Source organism: Chaetura pelagica, unplaced genomic scaffold (genome assembly GCF_000747805.2).
Source record: "Chaetura pelagica isolate M959 unplaced genomic scaffold, ChaPel_1.0 scaffold472, whole genome shotgun sequence".
Classification (NCBI taxonomy): Eukaryota; Metazoa; Chordata; class Aves; order Apodiformes; family Apodidae; genus Chaetura; species Chaetura pelagica.
Window position 1 is genome coordinate 587,261 of NW_009952566.1, and position 24,259 is coordinate 611,519.

At 37.5% G+C, this 24,259-nt stretch overlaps 1 protein-coding gene across 1 annotated transcript in view; it reads left to right on the forward strand.

The window, feature by feature from the left end:
• Positions 1–24,259, forward strand: part of EHBP1 (EH domain binding protein 1) — a 225,738-nt gene that overhangs the window by 47,929 nt on the left and 153,550 nt on the right. The window contains 1 exon segment of the mRNA XM_009993463.1: positions 6,696–6,749. Within this exon segment, the coding sequence (XP_009991765.1) occupies positions 6,696–6,749 (54 nt within the window).

Genomic DNA, 24,259 nt, shown 5'->3' on the forward strand with positions numbered 1-24,259 from the left:
AAAGAGTGAACTCCAGAATAGACAGCGACTTTTTGGGAAATGATTCACACGGTAGTGGCTGTGCATTTGTAAGTGGCTGTTGAAATGTGTTGCTCATAGGATTAGGAGATAAGTTGAGGTTTCAAGTGCTGATGAGAATGTTAAGAATATCCTCTACAGTAGTCACCCATGGACACTTGAGAGTTGGCTAACAAAGTGCCTGTGATCAGTAAACAGACGAGATATGTGACATTATCTGCACAGGCCTATTTTGGGTGTTAGATTGTTTCCAGTAATATAACTAATTCTTTGGTAAGAAGAGCTAAGTACCGAAAAGAATATAACTTTCAATTAGAAAACTTTTACTTCAAATAAATAAAAGCTTTGTTTCATTAATTCTGGGCTGCTGGTAAAATTTAATAATGCTCTGGGGTCATGTGTGGAAAAACATCAAACGGATATAACTATTTAGTTTCCCTTGACTAGCTCTGTCTCCTTCCCATCCAGCTGGCTGAAGTGCTAATTACATAAAACGTCCCATCTGTTCTTAAACTTTAACTTCTTCCTTTGCGATGCTCTACATTGATGTTTGGCTGTGCCTTGGATTTTTCAACCAAAATGGGGAGAAAGAAACATTGTGAAGCAATAAGCCTATTGTGTTTTGTAAGTCCATAATTCGTATCACTTTCATGGAAAGATTCACAAATGCCAAAAAAGCTAGCTGAATTTTTCATTGTTTCCATGGTTGTACCCCAGAAGTTAATTTTTAGAGTCTCTGCATTAGGAAGGTTTAACCATCATATGTTAAAGCTTGTATACTTTTCCATGGTTTTATGTACAAACCCATACCTGCATCAACTGAGACAGATTTTAAATGAGAAATTTTCACTTCCAAGCAAGCCCAGTGCTTTTAGCAAAGCTAAGTAAACATCAATTGTACTGTAAGGATTTAAATTGCAAGATCATTATTTTCCAGCTTAAAAGCCAAATGAACTTCCCAAGCAAAAACGTTTGCTCTTCTGGAGTAAGCATGGACTTTGCTTCATTGGATTACAAAAAACACTTGTTTTGTCAGTAATATGCGTAGTTTGTCACACCAATGTACTACTGCAAAAACAGGGAAGATTACCAGCTCTTCATTTCAAAGTTTGAAAAAAGCCACATTTAAATGCATAGCCTTCTAAGCACACAAAGTAAACATACAAGTAAAATAATAATAAAATCAATGATAAAAGGAGGCTTGTATTGTTGAATATATTTCCATCCCAAAATATCTCTCAGAATAAATAATGTATCATCTTTCTAGAAAACCTGAGTTGATCGTGTGCTTTCATTGTGGTGAGGTAACTGGCCGTGCACTAGCAGGAACACTGCAGCAGAGCCTGCTGACTTCTAATCCCTGTCTCAGAGAAGGAAAAAAAACCAAACAACCAAACACCCCAGACCCCTCTGATAAACCTATTTCCCAGAAGCAAGGAACAAACTCAGGTTCAGAACATACTTGTTGCAGTTTAAGAGAGTCCAGTGGCTTTACTGAGCACTGTGGAGGGTATTCCACAGGAGAAAAAAAATAACCCCATAGGCAAGACAAGATGTTGTGTGTCAGATACAAGAAATCATACATTCAGGGAAGTGAGCACACTTGCACACTAAATTAATAAATATACATAATTAGTGTGGGGACTAATTGTACAAAATGTAAACACAAATAAATGTCAATCCTTGTTACCTTTCTAGCCCAGAGGCTTTACAGAAAGCTCAACAAAAGCTGACCGGAGTTGTATGTGATTTTTAAGACTAATCAGACCTCTATAAGCAGCGTTGAAAGCAACAAGAATTAGGTCAAATTCTGAGTCTTCTGCAGCTTCCAACAGCCAAGTACAAAAGCTGAGGACAGATGCTGGAAAACCCAGAGCATCTGCTCTCGGTCACTGGTAGAGGAAGATCACAAACCCTGTCATAATTTGATCTGATTCAATAAGACAGTCCTTAAGTAGTTATTCCCCAAGAAGAAAGACTGAAGATTAAGGCTGGTATGAAGTGATCTAATTGAAAGACAAGCTTCAAAAGCCAGTAAAGCTTAGGGAGGAGGCATGGGGAAGGAAGGGAGGAAGAAACTTAACAGGCCAAAGATTTCCCCCACCCACTCTGACAGCTGATTAGGAGAATGAACAGTCCCTTGTTTGCTGACATCAATCTTTCACTCCTTTTAGAAGAGATACAGAAAGAACTCTGAAGATAATTCAACTTGCTGAAGAAGGGTTACTTCAATCTTCTGAAACCACCTTATGCACTGTAGAAAGGATCTAGTTGTTGACAAAGTGTCTTGCTGGATGGGCTGGTGATAGACTGATCATCAGAGAACAGAAAGATATGACAGATGTGTTTCTTGTTGCTCTTCCCTTGCCCAAGTCCAGAAGAGTTGTCTGGTTTTGGGTAGTTGGCACATGGATGGGCTGAATGGGGTCACAGAAACAAACTAGTAGGTGGGATTGTAGAGAGGAGTTTGTAGCTTCCCTTCCCCTCCACTGAGCTTGTGGAGGACCAACATATACCTAGGGAAGTAGTTAACAGAATTACTGGGAAAATGGGAAATGGGATAGGTTTTTGCTGGTGGATGAAAGTACTCTAGGGACCTTGAGAGGAAAACTGAAGAAGTTGTTGTCATCTGAGAATCTCACTGCAGGAGAACCGTAAGATGATGTCCTGTCCTTTGCGTGATTCCCTACTATTGACTTCTCACCTGGGCATTAGTTTTTTTTAAACGCTAAAGTAATCTTACTAGAAAAAAAGAAAAGACAAGGGTTAGGGAAAAAAAGAAGGCTCTAAAACTTGGGTGAAGATACTGAAAAAGAGTCTGATACTGAGAGGTGAATGCATATGGAAAGAGAAACAGGAAAATGGGTCCCATCTCTTGATATAAAAAATAATTAGTTTTTGCACAATAAAACGGAGGATGAACAACAAGCCATTTGATCCATTTGCCCAAATACTTGTTTTCAATTCAAGGTAAAACCATAATGAATACTGAATAGGGTGTAGTACCACATCTGTGGTATGTTGGTGAAGAAAATGAGCATTATCAGAAAAATGTCCCTTGTCAACTCCCTTTGTGTTACAGTAAGGTATGAGGTTGTTTCAGACTGAGAAAAATCTTTGAGACAGTTTGCTCCTTGAGCTTTTTAGGTAATTTTCATTATCATTTACTTTCAGGAAGGAGGATGAGAATGGGGGCTAACTCTTTGTCTTTAGGTGTTTCCAGCTGTGCATTTTCAGTGGTTACTTGTATCTGCTTGCAGATGAGATAAAGTTTTGTGTGCTGTATTATCAGGGAGGACTTTCATACAGTAAAAATTTCAAAGGCTGCTATAACTTTTACTTCTAGGTTTATTCTTCAATAGCATTTTTTTTTCCTAAAAGGTAGTCAGCTTTGCATAGTCCTCAAATAGTAGTTTGCTAAGTTCATTGCTTGAGTTTTATGTGGGAAATGAGTGGAGAATATGTGTTAGCCAGTGAGGGAAGCTTGTATTGTTAATGTTTTTTACTGATATTTACCCTCTTCAAATCCAAAATATTAGCCAGATTTATAGAAACGTCACTTTTTATGGAGACCACATATGGAAATGTTAACCCAAAGAGTGAAGTGGTGGTTGCAATAGAAACTGTGTTGTAACTGTAATCATACAAGTATCTGTTAATGCTGACACTAATAATAAAGTTTTAAGTTAGCTAGCAATGGGACTATGCATGCTGCTCCTTGGGCTTCTAACAAAAGCATTTTAGTGCAGAGTGAAGCCACTTATCTGTCAGTTTTAAGGAAATGCTGAGCCTTAATGTGTATAAGCTTATTCAGGTTTTTCTCTTTCTAAAGAGAAAAAGTTTTAAGTCTAACAAGAAATGTGTTGTTTTTTTTTATTGAAAATCTAGATTTGTCTTTTAATCTGGAATGTTTTCCACATATGCGATGTGTCCATATCTTAGCATGTTTAATACTCTCCAAGCTGTAGGGAAGGCTGTTAACTAGAGAAGTTCTTGAAGCTTTTAATTTATATGTTTTTTAAAAAAAATTTGGGTAGTTGGTAGGGCACTCATGTTTTGTTTGTTTTCTTTTTCAAAAATGTTCGCAACTCATTTTCCAGTCTATGCTAAGATGTTGGTTGTTAAAAAGTCTTTTTACTGAACAGCATTATTTTGCTCTGTCAGCTTATCAGAAATACTCAACACAGAACATGATCCTGTAGCCTTCAGAGGTGGAAATTGTCTCCCCTTGCACTGGTAGAAGAGCTTTGGTTTTTCATAGGTGATTGCCTTGCATCAACAAAATGACAATTGGTTTGTTTCTTCCATGGGATAAAATGCTGGGCCCTGATTTTGCAAGCTGTTTTAGATAAACCTGTAAGCTTGCATTAATAGCTTTTGCAGGGGTCATGAAAAAAACTGAGCAGGGTGAATTATTTAAGAGTTTAGTCACTTATTATGGAGTAGCTTATTAAAACATAAAGTGACTAATGATCCCGCTAAATCTCATTATGTCATTTTATGCTGTATCAAAGGAAGCAATTAAACAAAAAGGTGGTTGCCTCAGGTTAACTCTTGAAAATTCAGAGTATTTAAGAGCTGGATTACAAAAAATGGTATCTTTATAATTTATATAGGATGCATCAAACCAGCAGTTACCATGCTCCTTATTTACATAACGTAGAATTCCACGAATCTGATTAATTTGATGGATATATAATTACATAATCTGATATTTACAGACATTAATTGGAACATGGAGATATCTCAGTAGAATCTCATATGCATCTGCTTGCCCTTCTGTCCTTATGGCTAATGGTACAGCGTGTTTTTTACGTTCATTTGCAGTATTTAAATTATGATTTCTAAAAAATTTCTAGAAAGATTTATTGGTATATCAAAAGAAATAATCAGTTTTTACATGTTTCTAGTAACATCTTTTATTTTTCCATTGAAATTACATCCCATTGTTGGGTTAATATGTTTTTAAATGCATTTTGCACATGACACCTGTGGTTGTAGCTGATAAAATATGTTGTTAATGTTAGTGCCAGCAGTATGATGTGTTGTTGAATTCCTTCTGTGAGCATGTCAGTGCCCAATGGGACTCCTGCAAGGAGGGCCAGTTTTACAGGGGGTCTACAGAGCAGTGAACCCACTTTGCTGGATTTTGTAGGAAGGGCTGTGCTTGAGGAGATAGGAGGATTTCCTTTTAGAAATGTAATTTAGTTAATTCAAAGAAGTGGTTTATTTAAGAGCATGCTTTCCAAGTCCTTTGTGTGCTGGAAAAAGAAAAATAATTGTTTTTGCTGATTGTTTATGCTGCAAGCTTGTTACTTAAAAAATCTAGTGTGTATTTAATGAGAACTAGTTAAAAGAATAACTTGTACTGTGATACAGTACCTCTGCTCACTCTGTGTCTGACTTCATGGAAAAGCTAGATGAAACGAGGATGGTTAAAGCAAAGACTAAGATAAGGTGAGTTAAAAAGATTGAATGTGAGACTTACAGCATTCCGGAAAAAAAGGAAAGATGATACTAATGGAGATAAAGCAGAAGCAAAATACCTCAATGCATTTTGTTAATTTACAACAGCAAGATTGGATTGGTGCAGTTCTTGGTGTAGTATCATGAGCAGGCTCCAAATAATAGCAAAAAACCCTACAGTGCTGAGGAGTCTCATATATGATGGTGGCAAGTGCTGATTATGTGGAAGTAACATTTATCTGCTGGCATCTATAGCCTGCAAACATCAGCGGGAAAGGAGCAATTGAGTTGTTTCTGATAACTAGAAATAACAGTATAAAATTGAAGTATAGCAAAATTAGGCTTCATGTCCATAGAAAACCTAAAGCCACATTCTCTTGATGTGAGAAGCTGTTTTGTAAAATGAGTAGAAGTTATTTTGTTACAATTGCTCAGAACTAGGATTGGATGATAAATTAATTAGATGTTTTTAAATAAAGGTGTTTTTTTTAGAGTAGGATCCTCAATAGAGGCATAAAGGGAACGACTTAATGTCTCCACCATTATCTTAATTTCAAACAATAATACAGACCACGCCACCAGACTGAAAGCTTATTAAATTGGAAACAAATGCCAAATATGCAATACTCATTGTTATTTACCTTCCTGTTGGTGAAAATGCTTTCTCATCCTCACGTGTCATGCAACAGAAGTGTTGTGAAGGAAGGATAGGTACTTCAGAAATTTGCAGTGAAATGAGTTACTGTGCAGAAGATGTGACTTTGGATCTCTGCTCCTGCTGATGGAGGTTGGGTGATGCTTGCTGTAGGTGTATACCTTCTCATGCCAGGTGGGAGCAGTGGCTTCCTCCACTCCTCTCTGCAAGCTGTAGATTTGTTGTGTTTATTTAGGAAGTAGAATTTAAGAGTTAAAAAGAGGGGTTTTTTTGGTTGGGTGGGGTTTTTTGCTTTGAAATAGAATTACAGGCCTTTATCAGAATCAACCTCACATTTGTATCTGTAGGAATCTTAATTAACTCCTCCTTGACAGTTTTACCCTCAGCTTCCTTGTCATTTTATTGACATCTGTTGAAGCTTATATCCTAGCTAGAAGATCGCCCTCTGTCATCTTCAATGGGTAAAAAATATGAGTATATGAAAATCTTGCCTGAGTTACAATTTCTTGTACCCCGGATTATTTTTAGACTTAAGTTGTCTGGTTTCTTTTTCTAGGATCCCCACGCTGAAGAGTTTGAAGACAAAGAATGGACGTTTGTCATAGAGAATGTAAGCTGGAATGTTTTTATGGTTTTTTTTTTTATAAATGTAAGATGTAATAATTTAAAAGACTTAAGGGGTGTCCAAATGCTGCAAAAGGCTTGAGTGAAATTTGAGCTACTGAACCACGGTAAAGCCTTGCTCTGTAGTAGTAAAGGCTTATAAAATAAAATACAAGAGAGGGGAGTACTACACTAAACTGCTTAAATGCCTTCGCTAAGCAGTCTTCCTTACATTATTTTGCTATGAGCAACACAGTAAAAACAAGTTAGAGCTGGGTTATGACTCATTGTTTTATGGGTTATGACACATTATTTTTCTATGAGCAGGGGAGTGAACAAGTCAAGAGCTGGGTTATGACATCTGTACATCCCAAATGGCAGCACACCCTCCTGAGTTTTGAATGCTACTCTTTAGTGAAGAGCGTATTTAATCACCTGTGTTTTATAGGTGAAAAAAATGTGGCAGGATGGAGAGGTGGGACCAGACATGGTCACTTAAGGGAGGAGAAAAAGTCATGATGTGACCCCCTGCTCCCCAAGATTGCAGTCTCTCTCCACAAGGTGGGAGCTGTCTTGTGCACCCTGTGGTGGCTCCTGTGAAACTCTGACTCCTCTGAGCAAGGGGCTCCCAGAATTTCACAGAGAGCTGAGCTGCTGAGGGCTGTACAAATAACACACTTTGTCAAATGCCAGGGCTAACATTGTATAGAGCAAGTGCTTCATGAAGTACTTTTTTCCTTTTCCTTTTCTGTGTTGGCCTGCAGCTTCCCTTCTGGCACTGCTCAAGCTGAAAAATGGGGGGAGCTGCTTTACTTGAGGTTTCCTTGAAGAGGAAACTTCTTTTTGAAATATATTTCAAAGGACTGTGACATCAGGACAGTGTTTTTATCTCTCATTGATGTATTTTCATTATGGACTGTTTCTCAGTAACATGATTTAATTTTTATGTTGTTTGTAAACAGAAAAATACTGTTCTTCTACTGAGTCATAGTAGGACTACACAGAACTGAAGTATGGGGAAGCAGTGGAATTATCTTTTTTGCCTAAAAATGCTGCCTTTTCTTTCTGGTCAATACTAGAAGCAATATGGATGTCCAAAGCTAAGGTCTATTTTGATTGCCAGTGGTTGAACATGTAAAAGGGCTGAAAGCAAAGTGCTTAATTTATACTTTGGTTTTTAAATGTCAAGTTTCTATTTTCATTTACAAAACTTATGAACACAAAACACAGTTTAATTGCCATTTCCTGCAGTTTCCTTTTCTTTTTTACTTAGTTTATTTTAATCAGGGAAGTCTCCATCACCAGTTGTCGCTGTACAAGTAACTCTGTATATAAAACAATGTTAGTGTATTTCTCAGCCAACCCCTCTGGGTATAGTTGGATTTCCTGTGACGTTGCAGAAGATCATTTTTTCAGAAGTTTTTAGTGGGTAGACTTCATGTCCTGCTTTATAACACATTGGTTTTTTTCACGTCATCATATGATCTATAGAAGTGGCAGTAGTACATCTGCTACATGGGGTTCCTGCTCTCTGCCTCAAATCTTGAGCTACAGAGAAGGGTGGGAGGTTGCTTTGGTTGCTGTGCCCCAAAATAATGGCTTCTGCTGAAACAGACAGTTCTAATATGTATCAGTGATGGAGTAATCTTCTGTTATGTGCAAATTTACTCTTTACAACCTCAGTTATGCCAGTAGTTCATCCTAGAAGAACTGCCAACTTGGATTAGAGAATACATCAGTATTATCCTTATAATAATAAATTTAATAAATAGCTTTACTGAAAAAATATTAAAACGTGAAGCAACTATAAAACTTCTTTCTTTCAGTCTTTTCATTTATTTATTTATTTATTTATTTATTTATTTATTTATTTATTTATTTATTTATTTATTTTATTTTTAAATTTTTTATCCTTTATTTTTATTTATTTATTTATTTATTTATTTTTTTTTTTTTTATTTTTAAATTTTTTATCCCCTTAAGGTGGGACATCACCGAAAGCTGTAGATCCTGTCCAAAAAAATCTAGTCTGCAAATACATGGGAAGATACGGAGCAACTCTTTTCCAAGAGTAACAGCTCCACTTAGTGGTGGATATGTTCATCTGTTCGAGCAAGTAACATGCTCCAGTGACTGGTTCAGATTTCAGAGCACAGAACAGCTGGTTAAAAATCTGGGAGCAGGGGAGAGACAGGAGGTTTATCTCCTCCCTTCCTGAATTGTTGATATTTACCTCTTTCAGGCTTAACATATAGTTTTCGTGGTTTTAAAAGAACATATTTATCTGAACTTGACAAGGATAGATAATCTTTGAGAAGCGCAGAGGCATTTACAGTCCTTTGGGGGGTTTTCGTTTTTATCTAAGTATGTCCTTTGCCCTCAAAGGCTTTGTCCTCCTCTTTGGTTAGCAACACTCAGAATGCAAAATACTGAAGCCTGAAAAGTTTATGGATGTTCTTTCATTATGAAGCAATCTGAATTCTGCAAAAAAAAAGTCTGAGCTTTTTTAAAATTGCTGTTAAAATTCAATCTCCAAAATAATTTTTTTTATGCTACAGTATGGGTAAGTGAAGGTCAGCTAAAAGAGGTAGTCAGTGGATATTTGATGCCTCTGCTGACAGATGCTACCAAATTCAAAACAAGATTATTCTGGGCTTTCAGAGGAGTTTTTAAGTAGCAGTGAGGTGATTTGTGCAAGATAACCATGCTGTAAATGAAAATTAAGCAAGATACTTGATTTTTTTGTGTGGGTTGTTTGCTTTTTTTCTTGTTTTGAGTTTGGGCTTTTTTTGTGTTGGTTTCTGTTTTGTTTTGTTTTTTTTTTAATCCTTCAAGTGCACATACTTTGTGATCCATCACTGTGGTTATTATAGGATTTTTTCTTAAGTTTATTTTTAATGTCTTAGTCACTCTGTCTTTTTATTCTAGTAAGTGAACCTTTGTCATCTACTGTATGTCTAATCCATAAGTAATTAAATCATAGTCCAGTTTCTTAATATTTAAATTTTGTTATTTATCTTCCATCATCTTCTTCCTTCACAGCTGTGTTCTTTGTATATTTACTGCTAACTTTCTTGTCTCAAATTTCTTCTTTGTTTAACCACACTCTGTGTATTTGATTATCTGTTTTTTCTTCATGAGGCAGTTCTTGGAGTTGTCTTGGGTCTTGTGCTCTTATGAATAATAATATCAGATGTTCAGATTGGCTGTTGCAAATGGGAGAGGAAGAAATTCATAGCTAAGAATAAGGCTTACCCATCTGTGAAGAAGTAATAGGCTTTCAAAATCTTACAGATTGGCATTAGTTTATTTTGCCTATTCAGTTTAGAGCACAAGGACAGTTGTCTTCCATTTAAAAATATGTGACTTCCTCTAGTAAGTGATCTTTCTGTCTCATTGCCCCTACCAGTAATTTGAACATGTGCTGTTTCCACAGTTGGTTCCTTTCACTGTCTGAGCTCTAATTTCCAGTCTTAATATGTTCAGTGTTAACTTCTGATTTCTCTTATGAATTGTGTTCTCAGGATTTCTGGTGTATCAGTGCTCAACAAAGAGCTTCTTCGTGGCAAAAGGCTCTATAGGAACCAGGGAAAACTCTCACAAACAACATGGATATGAATGCCACCATCAAACTTTCTGCAGGGTTTTACCAATTACAGCCACAAACAGATTCTGCTTTCTGTGTGGCTGGAGACTCCCTTCTTTCTTCTCACCTCTGACTAATCAGTAATAAGATAGTGGTTGCACAGGGGATTTTGTTTCCCTTGATTGCATTAGCAAATCATTGGCATTCTCTATCTAAGGACTCATTTGTGAGTGTTCAGTGTCCTGCTCTGTTCACGCTGACCGTGGCTTTCAGGGTCTACTAGTGCCCAACTCTGCCTCCACACCATCAAGTGCCTGGGAGAAGCAGTGCTCAGAATTTCCAGGCTATTCTTATACTGAGATCTTGGAAACTGAACTTGATTCCCCATCTGTCCTTTCCAGAGAGACTTCCAAAATGTTTTGATGTTTCTGTTTCGACCACTGTTTCTAACAGAGCCTTTTTGAATATTAAGGTAATGGCTGGTGAAGAAAACCATGCCAACCTTTCAACTTTGGCAGTGATTTGTATCCTTCTGTGAGACACATCCATGCTTCCAGTATTTTTTTTAATACTTAACCAATAAGGGTATTCAAAGTGGCTTCTCCAGAAATACACGCCCAACAAAACTGAGCAAAAAGGGGTTAAGTCTTTGCTATTTGTCCTATCCTACAGCATACAGCTATAAAAAAATAACAAGGTTAAGCTGAAAAATTAAATCTGTATGTTTTCTTTTGTCTATTGCTCTTGCATGGCTTCAGGAACCCTAACCTGAAAGGAGTTCTGAACTGGCTTATGCTCACATGTGAGCAAAGCCTCAAAAAAACCCAAACATTAGAAAAAGTTACAGGACATTTGATGTAATCTAGATCAATTTTATTGTTACAAGTGCATTGGGTTTTTGGTACAGCTCCCAGACCCCTTGAAATTCTGTGTTATGGTAGTTTATGATTATTTCTCATTTTGAATGCCCTAAATTGTGTAATATCACTTACAGGTTTGGAGAGATTATTTCCCTTTCCTAAAATGCCCATCTGTTATTTTTAGGCACGGTAACACAACTAAAAGTGATAAACGATGTGACAGTAATGAGAAAAAGAAGATAGGTGGACAGGATGTAGAAATTAGTTTGTTTCTAGTCTTAAAGGTGACCAATTTTAAATGTGATACAATAAAATGAGGTGTTAACAAGCTAAGTTTTAATCAGATAGAGCTCTGAACACTTTGTTTTCCAAATGAGGCTTTTCAAGAAATAGCAGCTCATTTTAATTTGTACTGTAATTAGCCCATAATTTTTTGTAAAATCAGACTTTAAAGCAGGGTGTTTAATTCCCTTCTACTACATCAGTGCTGTAGTAGAAGACACTAACTTTACAAGAGCAAGTTTTCTTTTGCAACAGATTAAAAGCCCAGCTCTAGATGTCAACTCTTCCCACCTGTTTTTGGGCATAAGTGTTGGGAGGCAAATGCCAGCATAGCATAGTGAATTGAAATTCTAAGTACTGTCAACACTGTTTGCAGAAAGAACCTGGGGAAAAAGACTTGCATGTGGAATAAGATGATTCCTTGTTTGCTGATCACTCACTATACCAGAATGTATTACAAAATCTTGGCTATCTCTTCTAGTGCATCTTTGTAGCATGTGGGAGCTTAAGTCTAAATTGGCTATTTGCTTTATTTAAGGAAAAAATAATCAAAAAAGCCCTATCATTTGTTTAGTATTTTCTGCTTAAAATACATTTATGGCTTAAAATAAAAACCAACCAGGTAAGCCTTTTTCTGAATTAAATGTCTGCATTTAATACATTTAGAATAGAAAGCTCATAGTTCAGACATGCTTTCCTGGTCTTTTAATTCCCCTGTCATATTCTGCTGTATGTGATTATGTGAACTGTGACTGTCTGTCTGTGTAAATTAGGCTGGGTATTCTGGTCTAGATATATCTAGGAATTAAATGCTGCTTTGTCAGCCATCTCACTCTTGCTCTGCTTTAAATGTAACAGAGAATCAGAAAACTTGCTTTACTTTTAGTTTTTGCTTACATTAAATATTTAGCACTTTGTTCTAGTTGAGAAATCACTGAGATTAGGGTCTTGGAGCAAAACTTGTGGAAATAGTAGTCTTGATTGGCTGCTCTGGCTCTGAAGGAGACAGGGTAGCAAATCTTTCTAGGAGGCCTGATCCTGTGTTTTTTCAGTGACACCTCACTGTTTCCTGTGTGCAGCACAACAGCATTTATGTGCAATTTTAACTGAAAGTAGAGTGTGATCAGAGGCAGGGTCTCAGCTCTGGTAAGGAGAGGAAGAGATGCTGTGTGCAGAGTGACTCACCCCATTTTAGGGTGTCTGGGAGAGGGTGAGTATCCTGATTGTCTGCACCAACACTACAGGGGTCACTTGCTTAAACAACGCCCTTACATGTGACACTTTCCTTGCAAATGACAGAAGATAATGGAAGCAGAGTGTACACTTGAATTCTGCTGAAGAAGTTTTACACCAAATGCTGTAGGGATGAGTGAGTTAGTATTTAGTGCAAGCATTACATGAGCAAGGGAGGTGTATGAGTATTTTCCCCTCTGTGCTGTGACACACCAGTGGTCCTGGTTTCAGGTCAGGGTTGTGAGGGCAAGTGCTGTGTGAGCTTTTCTGAACAGCTTTGTCAATTCATTTCTATTCTGACCTGTACAACCCTAACATCCCCATGCAAAGCTTGCCAGTTGCTTGAAATGGTGTTCACTTCTGCTGCGCTGCTGTGTAGTCTGCAATGAATGTTTTACTTCTGACCAAAACAAGACTGTGCCCAGATCACCTGAAATTGGGGCTACCACTACTCCTTTCTATCATTAGTATGTAATAATCTATTAAACTAGAACTGTGAGATGACCAAAATCTTACCTTAACTAGAGTTTTAGATGAATTGTTGAATGAACTTTTAATATCTAGTTAAGTTTTTACACTTTTAATTCCTTATTTATCTTGGCATAGTAAAATAGTATGAAATGTAATTCCATCCAATTCTTCTCTACTGTGATTTTTTTGAAAATAGTTATGACAGTTTTCTTTTGTTCTTTGATCTTCATCTCCCAAATGAAATGCAGTGCCTAGACTGTCCTTTAAATAATGTTTCTGATGCTGTGTTAATAACTGCACTATGTGGATCTGTATCAAATATAATTTGGCAGATGATACAGCAGTTTTGAAAACTAAGTTACAGCATTTAAATTTTAAATTTTCTTAAAAAAAAAAAGGGGACATCTTATTTTCTGATATTTATGCTACAATTGGATGAGAGGATCTTGCAAAAGGAAGATGGAGACAGGAGGCTGCTGGGTGTTGGGCAGAACAGCCTGGGTATTAGGCTCCAGCTTTTTAAGCTCAGTGGGTGCAGTACACTGTAACATTTACAGTGGAGTGAGTTGGATGGAGTATGATTTATATGGTTATTATTGATTCACAGTAGTAAAGTACAACTGTTTTCTAAATTACAACAAGACTTTGTTTAGGTTTTGGGGAGGGTTATTTCCTGCTAGAAGAATGTCTCTTGTATAGATGAGTGTACTGTGCAAGATCAGAGTTGCTATCAGTGGTATTCTTTGCCAGCTGGAGGGAGGAAGCTGATAAACAAGATAGATAGCTTTGGAAACAAACCTCTAATACTGCATTAAGCATGTTTAAAACCAGCAGTGTGTTTCAGCCACTCTTAGCATATGTTTATTCATAGAAAATCGGCAGTAAAATACACTTGCTAGTGCACACAAGAGACAGAGTCTGCATGAGGTCGTTTCTCTTTCAGACATCAAATACAGAAGAGTGTCTTGGTAATTGTTTTACAGTGGGGTTCTAATCATCCTGTAGGTGTAAGCGGAGCTGAGCAACTTGCCTTTTAATAGAAAAGTATTTGCTTTTAAGCTTGTTCAGCTTGCCATGTTATTCTGGTTTTATATCTGAGTGTGCTGTTACATTTGCATACAGTCATGGATATGTGTTTGCTCTTGATGCAGTTCAGAATATCATTATGTAAAGTGCCACTGTCTGGGGCAATATTATGATGGATAAATCTCATTTTTGACCTGGTAGCTGTATGGTGTTCAAACAGCGTATGTTGCAGCCATGTAGTTCAAAATATTCAGAGTGGAAAATGGAAAAAATGGCAATGCATTTAATGAAAACTATTTTTGACATAAGTCACCTTCAAAGGCAGATAATCTGGGAGTCCAATGGAATATGTTGGCTGATTTGAGATAATACCTTGCAATTGCATGAGCTCAAGGTACGGAAATACATGTCAAAAAAGAATTAAAATATCCATTATTGTGTAAAAAGTAGCTCTGCATTAAGTAACTGGATAGGATTGTACATGCAAGCAGTTGTAATTTAAGTCAGAGCATATTATTTGAAAATAGTGGCCACCAGCAGAACAGTAGCCAGCTGACAGAAAAATAAAGAGTTCTGGCTTCCTGAAAACCTTTGTTATTAGGAAAACCATCTGGCAGTGTGATAGCACTGAGTGTTATTGCCTTCAGCCTCTTATCTTTGGTTGTTAGCTGTCTTAATAGAGTTTAATATAATGGAAATTAATTGACCTCCATAACTTAATTGATGCCATTTCATTCAGGGTTTTCCCCTCCCAGCATATTCTTCATTCTGAATTGATACTGCACCGTCATACTGCTTTTTTTCACATGAAGTTTCTCCTTTCTCGTTGTTTTGCATAATCTATATCTGGGCCAAATTGCTTCTTGAATTTTGACAGGCAGCACAAATGAACTTTTTCTGGTTTAGCTTAAGTGTGGTGGCAACCTGAGATGAGGCTGGAAAGATTGCATGAATAAAGTGCCATAAAGTGGTGTCTTGTACCTCTTCAGTATTTTCTGTGGTTCCGTATAAATGCATAGCATAAATATAAGATAGTTAAATAGTAATATTTCTGCTTGATATGTTTTCTGTCTTTTTTGGGAGTGTAGCAGGTTTGCAGAATGGCAGGCACATAATGGATGCCAGGCTATATAAATTTATTTTAATGTCCTGTGGTGCACTGCCCAAAATAGGAAGCTGCCAGGTCTGGTTCTGAGGGCTTTGCCTGCTATAAATGAACCAACTTACTAGTTTTCAGAGATTTTCTTTAAAGGCTCTCAGTTTTTGCATGTAGTTTTGATGATTTATACCATAAGAGCTTTTTGCTTAGCAAGGGATAACAATGTGGAAAACTCTCTAAGGCTTTACTCCCTAAAGCAAAAAAACCTCTACAAAGCAGTCACCAATTGCAGGAAGGCACAGCATAAAAGAAAATCAAAGAATGTGTACAACATTTTCCAAATCAGGAGCAGCATTGAAAATTATGTTAACAATTATCTCTTCACTTTGTCTGTAAAGTAGATACCTGAAATGAAAAATTAATTATATTTGCATATTTTCTGATGAAGAACAAGAAGTTACTTGGAATTAGAGATTTGTTAGTGCTTTCCATGTTTCAGGGCTAAATAAACTCAGAAAAGAATACAGGAAGAACACAGAAATCAGTTGCCATCAAAATTTCACTCCAACAAAATCTTAGACCTTTTCACCTCTTTCCCCCAACTCTGGGTTATTGTTCTGGTTTGATTTTTTTCCCCATCCCTATTCTTCTGTTATTCTCTGTCCTTTAATATGTCTTTGCCTGAAAATAGAAGGGCAAGACCCAAGAAATAGCCAATGTTGGTGCATAAGAAACTGTTGTCTGCAACAGAAAGGCAAGACCAAGAGAGGCTGTATGGATGGGTGATGTGGGCAGCAGAGAATGCAGGAGCAGAGAGAATGAGGTGTAGCTGGGCCAAGGTGGAGTAAGAGCGAGGGAAACGCTCTTGTAGAATTAGCTCCAGGAAGTGCCAAACCCCTGAATGATAGTGGCATCAGGTGCTTGCTTCCAGGAGTTGCCACAGGAAAGAATGTGGTGAGTTAGGGGGAATTTTGTCTAGATGTTTGCCAATGAAAGGACAAAACTGGAGTATTTGGAAAATAACCCTAGAATCTGTCAGCAAAGAATTAGTATAAAATTTATGTGATTGTTGTTCCATGAGTCATCTGTATAAATCTTCCCTATAATTAGTCTTAGTTCATATTATATAACTTTAATTATACATTATAACCAAATAAACTAATTTATTAGGAAAGATTTGAGGTATTAAATAAATAGACTGCATAAATAACTAGTGTGCTTGCTGTTGAGTAAGGGTATTGTCTCAAAGGATATTTGAGATCTGTGGATCGATTTGGGTGTTTCACCTGGACTTGGTGAAATAGTTCTAGCTTTTATGCAGCCTACTCCATCCCAACCTCTGCAGTCTCCCCTTTTGGATGAAGCAGCCATCTACTGTGTCATGGAAACCTCTCTCTCTCGCTCTCTCTCTCTTTCTGTTTTTGTTTTTGTTTGTTTGTTTGTTTGTTTTTTTGTTTTGTGTGTGTGTGTTTTTGTTTGGGGTTTTTTTGGGTTTTTTTACGTTTTTATTTCTGTAACTCTTACGTAGTGTGCGATACTTTGGGAAGTGGCTTATTGTCTTCTCAGTTGGTTCTTGGTAATTTCTTAATGGTTTTTTTTCTTGTCTCTAGCTCAGTCTTTGGAAGCTTGTGTACAGGTTTCCTGTGCAGGGTCTGTGTTACAGACCTACTGGAGTGAGCAAGTGTAAGGGGAACGCAGGAAATGTGAAGTCAGTCATGAGGGAGAACATGGGGAATTTTAATGGCTGTCCTCTTTCTGCATTACAAGTTCCAATTGTCTTTGGTCCACCACATGAGCGTTGCTTTGCAGTTGATGAAAATTTATTCTTGGTCTTCACACACATGCATTGTACCTGTATGCTTCCTCAGAGCAGCTGTGGTAGGCATCCCAAATTATGAGTGGCTGTCTGAGCTGCTAGCAGGTTGTATAGACAGACCAGATGTGGGAACGTTGCTGCTAGTTTTTGGGCAGATGGGAAAGTCTCAGAAGAACTCAGACCTCATTTGCCTTGAGTATTTCTTGAACATGGACTTTTCTCTGTCACTAACACAGTAAGAATATGGTTGAAGTTATATCCTTCAAACAACAGCAGTTGTGCTGGTGTGGTAATGGCTGTTCAGCTTTTTATACTATCACGTCTAGCTTCATCAGTACATTTGAAGCATATTTTCTTGATACTTTCTTTGCAAGTTATTTTAAGTGACAACTGAGTTTCTGGAAGTCATGGTGTGGATGACCATGATCTGGTGAGACACAACTGGGTAATCTTCAGTCTCATTTAATTCCCACTGAGCGAAACTGCTGTGTTCCATAGCACATGCAAGACTTCATTCCTACAATAGCAAAGTTGCTACAGTTTTTATGGAAAGGCACCCTTCTTTTTCACTGGAAAAATCTGTCTCAGTGCACTGAAAAGTGGGTTTGTTTTGGTTGGTTGGTTTTTGCCTACCAGGTAGAGGCGAGTTGGAGTAATGGACTGTGGTTTAGAGCTGATAGTGTATGTATTAGAAGAAAATGGTTAAATATGAAATGGGTTTTGACTACGGAGTATTTAATCTGGAAAGGCCAATTGTTTGGGTCAGATTGAACGCTTGTGCGGGAGAACAATCTATCAAGTCATCTTTACTTCAAATTACTGAGTAATGCTGGAGATACCCATCACTATAATTGCAGGAAAAAGCTCTCACATTGTCTTCAAGCTCAGTATGAGTATGAATTGACAAGTAATCTGTAACTCAGTTTAATTTGAAACTGGGTGTGGTAGCACAAGTAATTTTATTTATTCTTCCCATCTTCTGTGAAACCCTCACCCTCCAGCACCCTTCTCTTGCCTGTGCTAGTTGGGAGGCCTTTTCAGAAGTTATTAAGGCTGTTCTTAGCTTGTCCTCCTGTGCACACTGATGAGTAGCTGAGCACTTGATGGCCAAAATAATTCTGGAGCCTGCTAACCCATATAGTCAGAGATCAGGGTGGTGCTGGCTGCTAGGCTGAGCCTTAGAATTTAAAAGGAAGGAAATGAAAGTTTGTGGGACCACCATATGCCAGAATCTATTTTTTTTCCAAAAGCTTTATATTATGGCAGAGTTTAATCCACCCACTATAGTGTGTCCTGGTGAAATCCCTTGCAGAACACTTAACTTTGCATAACACCGGTAGTGTGCTACAACCACTTGATGGCACCCTTTGATTTGGTACCTACCTCATTAGCTGTAGCATAGCGCAGTGTAGCTGTAGTATTTGTAATGGAATAACACGTAAGAACTAAAGACTGCAAGGTATCTGGATAATGTAGAGATGAAATGAATGAAACAGCAAGGCTAAGCTTTCCTGACCCTTCATGAGAGAATAGATGAAAAAAGGAAGAATAAGCTATTGTGCCGAAGGGAGATGATGAAATTCAAGATCCACACACATAATCTCTGGCTCAGCCTCTGAAATGTTAATCCCTGGGTAGAATTATTTGAGCTGTAGATTGCAATTTATCATCAAAATGGCACTGTGTCAAACAATACTTCTTGTATGTGTGATGTTTAGAACTATCCAATTTTAATATAAAATGGTTCACAGAGCACTAACATTTAAGTAGCAACTCATTAAGCTCTGGATGGTTTTGCTCATTTCTGTAGATCTGTGGTAATTGTGTACATTTCTATTCCATAGATCACTCTTAGAATCTTTTACGAGCCATATTGTATATTTTATGGAGTGATCTGTTTTGATCTGAGCAGGTTACGGGACTGCTTCATAGTAAATGTAACACAAAGTGATCTGGGATGTTTATTTTGAGCTGCTCACTTAATTTTTACAATTAACAAATCTGCAAAAATTTGCTGGTGGCTTAAAAATCCCCAGGATTTGAGATTAATGTTGTGCACACAATTATTTTGAGGTTAGAAATTTTTTTTCTCACTATGTTATACAAGCTGGAACACCCTTCAGGTTTTTCTTCCCTTGCTTTTAAAGTATTCCAGTAGAGGGGGTAGAAAAATTACCATGTCAGTAAGGATAAAATTTTCTGCACTTAAGTTCAGCCCTTTCTTCTTCATAAATCTTAGTAAGTCTGTTACTGAAAGTAAAAGATGCAGTACCTTGAGAAAATGCAATTAGGATAGGATGAACACAGCCTAGATAGTTTCTGAAATGTAGGAATGTGTGAAACAGTGTAATTATTAGATATGCTATGTATTTTAAGTCTTACAAATATGTATTTAGAAATGTGAACTGCACTTTTTTCCCCCTATCACTCACGGCTGGTTTGAAAATCACCATGTAGTTTTATTGTTACAGCAAAACTCGACGTGTTTTAGTGTATATTAGTGAATTCATTTATCTGCATTTATTTTTAAAGGGGCCTATATAGAAATGTGCAATTAAATCGTGTAAGGCTTTTGCAAATACAAGATATTTAAAATAGAGGTGGGGGTTGCTTTATGTCTCGCCTTTTTTTTTTTTTTTTGCCTGGAGAAGGTGAGAGACTGAAGGAAGAAAAGGGAGGAAGCCAAGTATAAACCCTGCCAGCCTGGCAAATCATAATTCCTCTGTAGAAGTTGTTTTAGAAGGTGCTGAGATTTGAAGTGGAAACTATTTTGTGATCTTCCCGTGCTTAAAAAGTCTCTTTTGGCATGGTAGTAATTAATATCTCCTCTAAAAATATGCTAGTATCAACAAGAGATTTTTAGTCTTTGGCATGTTTGGTTAGCAGGTATATACCCAGCATTTCAGAATCGTAGGCCTGACTGAGCAGTCATGATGGCTGTGAACTGAACTATGAAGGAGACATTTGTCTTGGAGTGGGACCTTTTGTGTTAATCCTTCCAACCTTTATATCGTAGCATTTTGTGATGGTATTTAGTCAACCAATAATTTGTATTGTGTACTTGTGATCCCTTTCCATTAGAAATGAGTGACTATAAGGAATAAGTATCACTGTTAGATAAGAACTATTATTTTATATTTTTCTTGCACTGTGGTCTTTTTTCCTCAGAGGCTGGTGTCTTAGTAGCACATGTAGTTTCTAGATTAATATTTATAAGTGGATACTCAAGAGATGAATGTGGTTACATTGAGTGTGCAGCTGTTTATTTGTGCATGCAGTTGTTTTCTATGCACCCTAGATAAACAAGTTCAGAGTATGTCTGAGCACAGATATTCAGATCTTAAAATTACACATACCAGCAAGATAATTTTATGTCCACAAATGCATATGACAGTGGGTGTTTAATTTTAAACAGCATAGGCTAAGAGCTTCAGTGCTGTCAACCCAGCCCAAACACACTAAGCACAGTATATATAAACACCATCACCAGAGTTTTGCTGCTTTAGAAAAAGTATTTGCCTCCTCTCACTGCCTTTTGCATGTCTCTGTGGTGTGAGTTGCTACATCAGATTGCTGTTTCTGTTTTTTGCTGCTGCATCAGCCTTTGTATTTTCGCTGTTCCGGCTTGTGCTCGCTTTGCTGATGTTTTGTCTCCTGGTTCTTTATGTTACATGGAAAGCAGGCATGTTTTCAGAAAACGGGTGTTGGACAAAATTACACAAAGGCATATTTCGTTTTGTAGCATCTATTTGTATTAGCTTGTCAAAGTTTTTGAAACTTTAAGTCTATGGCTGTGTTTTTTTATCGGTTAAAAATATGTTCAAAACGACTACATGTTTACTAAAAGAAAGTTATGTTTCGTTGTTTCATACTGCTATGAAAGATAAAACATGTTTGATAAATGAGGAGTTAAAATTTGGTTTGGTAATAATTTTTGTATCAGATCTTTTTACCCTGAATTATGTATGAACTTGAGGATCATATTTGAGCAACTTAGTGACACTGAGCTATTGAAGTGTGCGTTTGTTTAAACTTCCATTACATATGAGACACTTGGTTAAGATTCTTGTGTCCTGTTTTGCAGCGTGGTGGTAATTAAACATAAAATCTGTCTTTAAACTAGAAATGGTACAGAAACAAGTCACAACAAATCTTGATAGTGTTGTTTTGCGTTCTGGCTGAAAATGGTATGAAGAAGTCTCTTAAAGAACAGCTTTTAAATGTGTCCAAGATGTGTACATAGATTTCACTGTTAAGCTTTTAAAAATTATTTTCTTCTAAGTGACGATTTGTAATTGCTTTACATTAAAAGGACAAAAGAGTATATTAGCTTCTTGTCTCTGATTATTATTTTTTTAAATAATTGTACTGTATTTTAGAGCTGCAAATGTCAGGCAAAAAAATACACTTTTGTGTACAGTGCCCATGGATTTATTTTTTTTTTACTGAAGCAGAGCTAATGGCTGCCAATAAAACTTTGTTCTGAGCTTACTGTGATATCTGGCTTCTGCATTTCTTCGTAAGGACTGTAGTAAAAAAAATTAGTGGTCTCTGTTATGATTTTAACTTTGAGTTTATCTTTTGAAGGAAACCTAGGCTTAAGCGCCCAACTGAATTTTGACAACATAAACCTGAACAGATTTTTGTTGTGCACGTTGTGAGCTCCTGCATTCCCAAGCTAATTGAATGTAAAGTGTCACATGGAAATGCAGTGTTTGCTGGTCAACCTGGACAGACAGTGATTACTACATTGAAGCTTGTTTTCTGTGCAGTTGAAGCACAACAGTGCACCCTTGGTTTTGTTTAGGATAGATCTGGATTAATTCTGGCTTTCAATTATTACTCATGGGGCATTATCATTTCAGATCCGTGCATCTACTTTTAAGGTACGCCAATTGCTGTAATTAATTAAAGTGCTGCAGATGCTGCTGGTTAAGCCAATTTAAAGAACAGAGCGTGAATTTCCAGTTATGTGAGCTAGATAATGGTAATGCCTTAACGTGGTAGTTGCTCTTGTGAGCCAATTACCACTCTAGATAGCTGAAGCAGGTCTGTGGTTCACTCTCTCTGCCTTCGCCTGTTCTGAGAGTACATGTCTCCTTTTTATGCCTTTTACTGCTGAGTAATCTTAGTTTTCCTTCCTGGTTGTGGGGTGGTCCGGCTGACAGCTTTTGCTCTTAATAAGCTTAGAGGTAATAATCCAAGTTCTATAGGTCACATGGACAAAGATGCCTTTTAGTTTCATTTTTTTCCTGCTCTAGTTTCACCAAAACATCAGGCTCCCTGTAATATTATACGAGTGCTATCGCTAACTACCTGGGACTACTTTCTGATAATTGATTAATGCAGGATTTTCATAAGTGTTTTAATGTTACAGTAATTATGAGATTGTCTGCTTGGTTTAATTTTCTTTTAATTTTTAATTTCCTTATGGAGTATTTTTAAGTATGGATGTTAATATAAATATTAAGTTAATATTCTCATTAAGGAGACTCAGTATTTATTAATTTATTCTTTGATTTGTTTTATATGGCAACATGATAAGTTAATAAATAAACCATTAGCAACATCTTTTCTTTTTTGCACACATTAACTTGTTTCTAGGGGAGCTTTAGATATATTGACAGTACTTGTGCCTGTAACACTCCAGGAACACTCCTGATATAGCTGGAATGTGTAGAATAACAATGTATAGAAACTGATTATTTGAAACTGATAATTACTTTGTAACACTTATTTTTGTGCAGGTCTAATAATAATATCCGCAGTTATTATAAATAAATGGGAATCTGTATAAATGTGACATAGTTTCAAGTTTCAGGCTTACATTAGGGGACCCCTTTGCCATGAAGTATTTCTGTTGTTTTGGAGTAAGATAAATGATTGTGCCAGGTATGTATGAGTAGGGCTAATAACATACTAATAATCAGGAGCAGCAGCCCCTTAGGACTGTGGAGCAGCTGAACCTTAAGAAAATGAGTGCAGCGAGTTCATATGCAAAATGGGGAGGGAGTGGAATTTTCCTAGAATTGAAGCAGAGAGAACAGGTTTTCATTCTGGATCTGTAAACATAAAGCCTTAATGATATGGGAGGCCGCAGAGAGCCTTGTGTAGATGCATGGAGAATGGATCTGTGAGAGAAACAGGGGAACATTGTTTTGTAGTACTTGAAACTTGGGCCCAGACAGAGATGGAGAAGGAAATTGGCTGCAAAGGAGAAAGAGTTTGTAATTTCTGAGAGGGAGTGGAAGAGAACAGAGTGCACTGCTTAAATGTCTCTGGCCTCATTCCAGAGTCTGGAAATAAAGACAAGAAAGTGCATGTGAGCATTTACTGATTTGCCCTTTTGTGTGCTCTTACATGACCTGAAGGGGAAAAAAAAAAAAAAAAATCCTTTTTGGGAACCTTAGGAAAAAATATCTTTGTTTCACTTCAATCAATCATCCACTGTCTGCAAGGACAGGGAGCTGAACAGGAAGATTAAGTCTCCATAAAATACTGGGGAGCCTGAAAATGCAACTATGTGGGATGACTGAATGATTCTCAGTTTGCTGCTGTCAAAATGGGTGGTTTCTTGCTCCTTCTGCTCTACTCCCCGCTTTGTGCTACTGTCTCTTTGATGTACTGACACTGGTGCTCACTTGGCCCTTGGAGAGCTCATTCATCTCCCTGACCCAGTAGAACACGTGGGTTTTTTCTGGATGAGTTTTCTGCTGGAGTAGTGAGGTGAACCAGGTTGTGAGAAGAGCCAGTGAAGTGCCAGGGTTGTTGCAAGGCAGGAGCATGTGGCTGGAAAAGCAGGATGCAGGTAGGAGATGGTTTAGGAGTCAGACACTATCTGATGGGTTGCAACATCAGGTAAGAGTTATCTTGTGCTTCTGGTCTGGATGAAGGCGATGAGGAGAAATGGGTGTTTCTAGGAGCCCGTGTTCTCTCATTCCCTGCAGGAGCTCATGCGTTGCACTGCAGTATAGCTGCTCCAGATGGGCCTGCTTACCTTCAGCAGCCCTTTCTTGTCCTCTTACCTGCAGCGTACCTGTGGTGGAGGAACTTTCCCCTAGACGGGTCATGGGTGCTTCAAACGACTGCCAGATAACAACGGTGTCCCTTCATAGGGAGCAGAGACCTCCTGCTCAGAGACCAT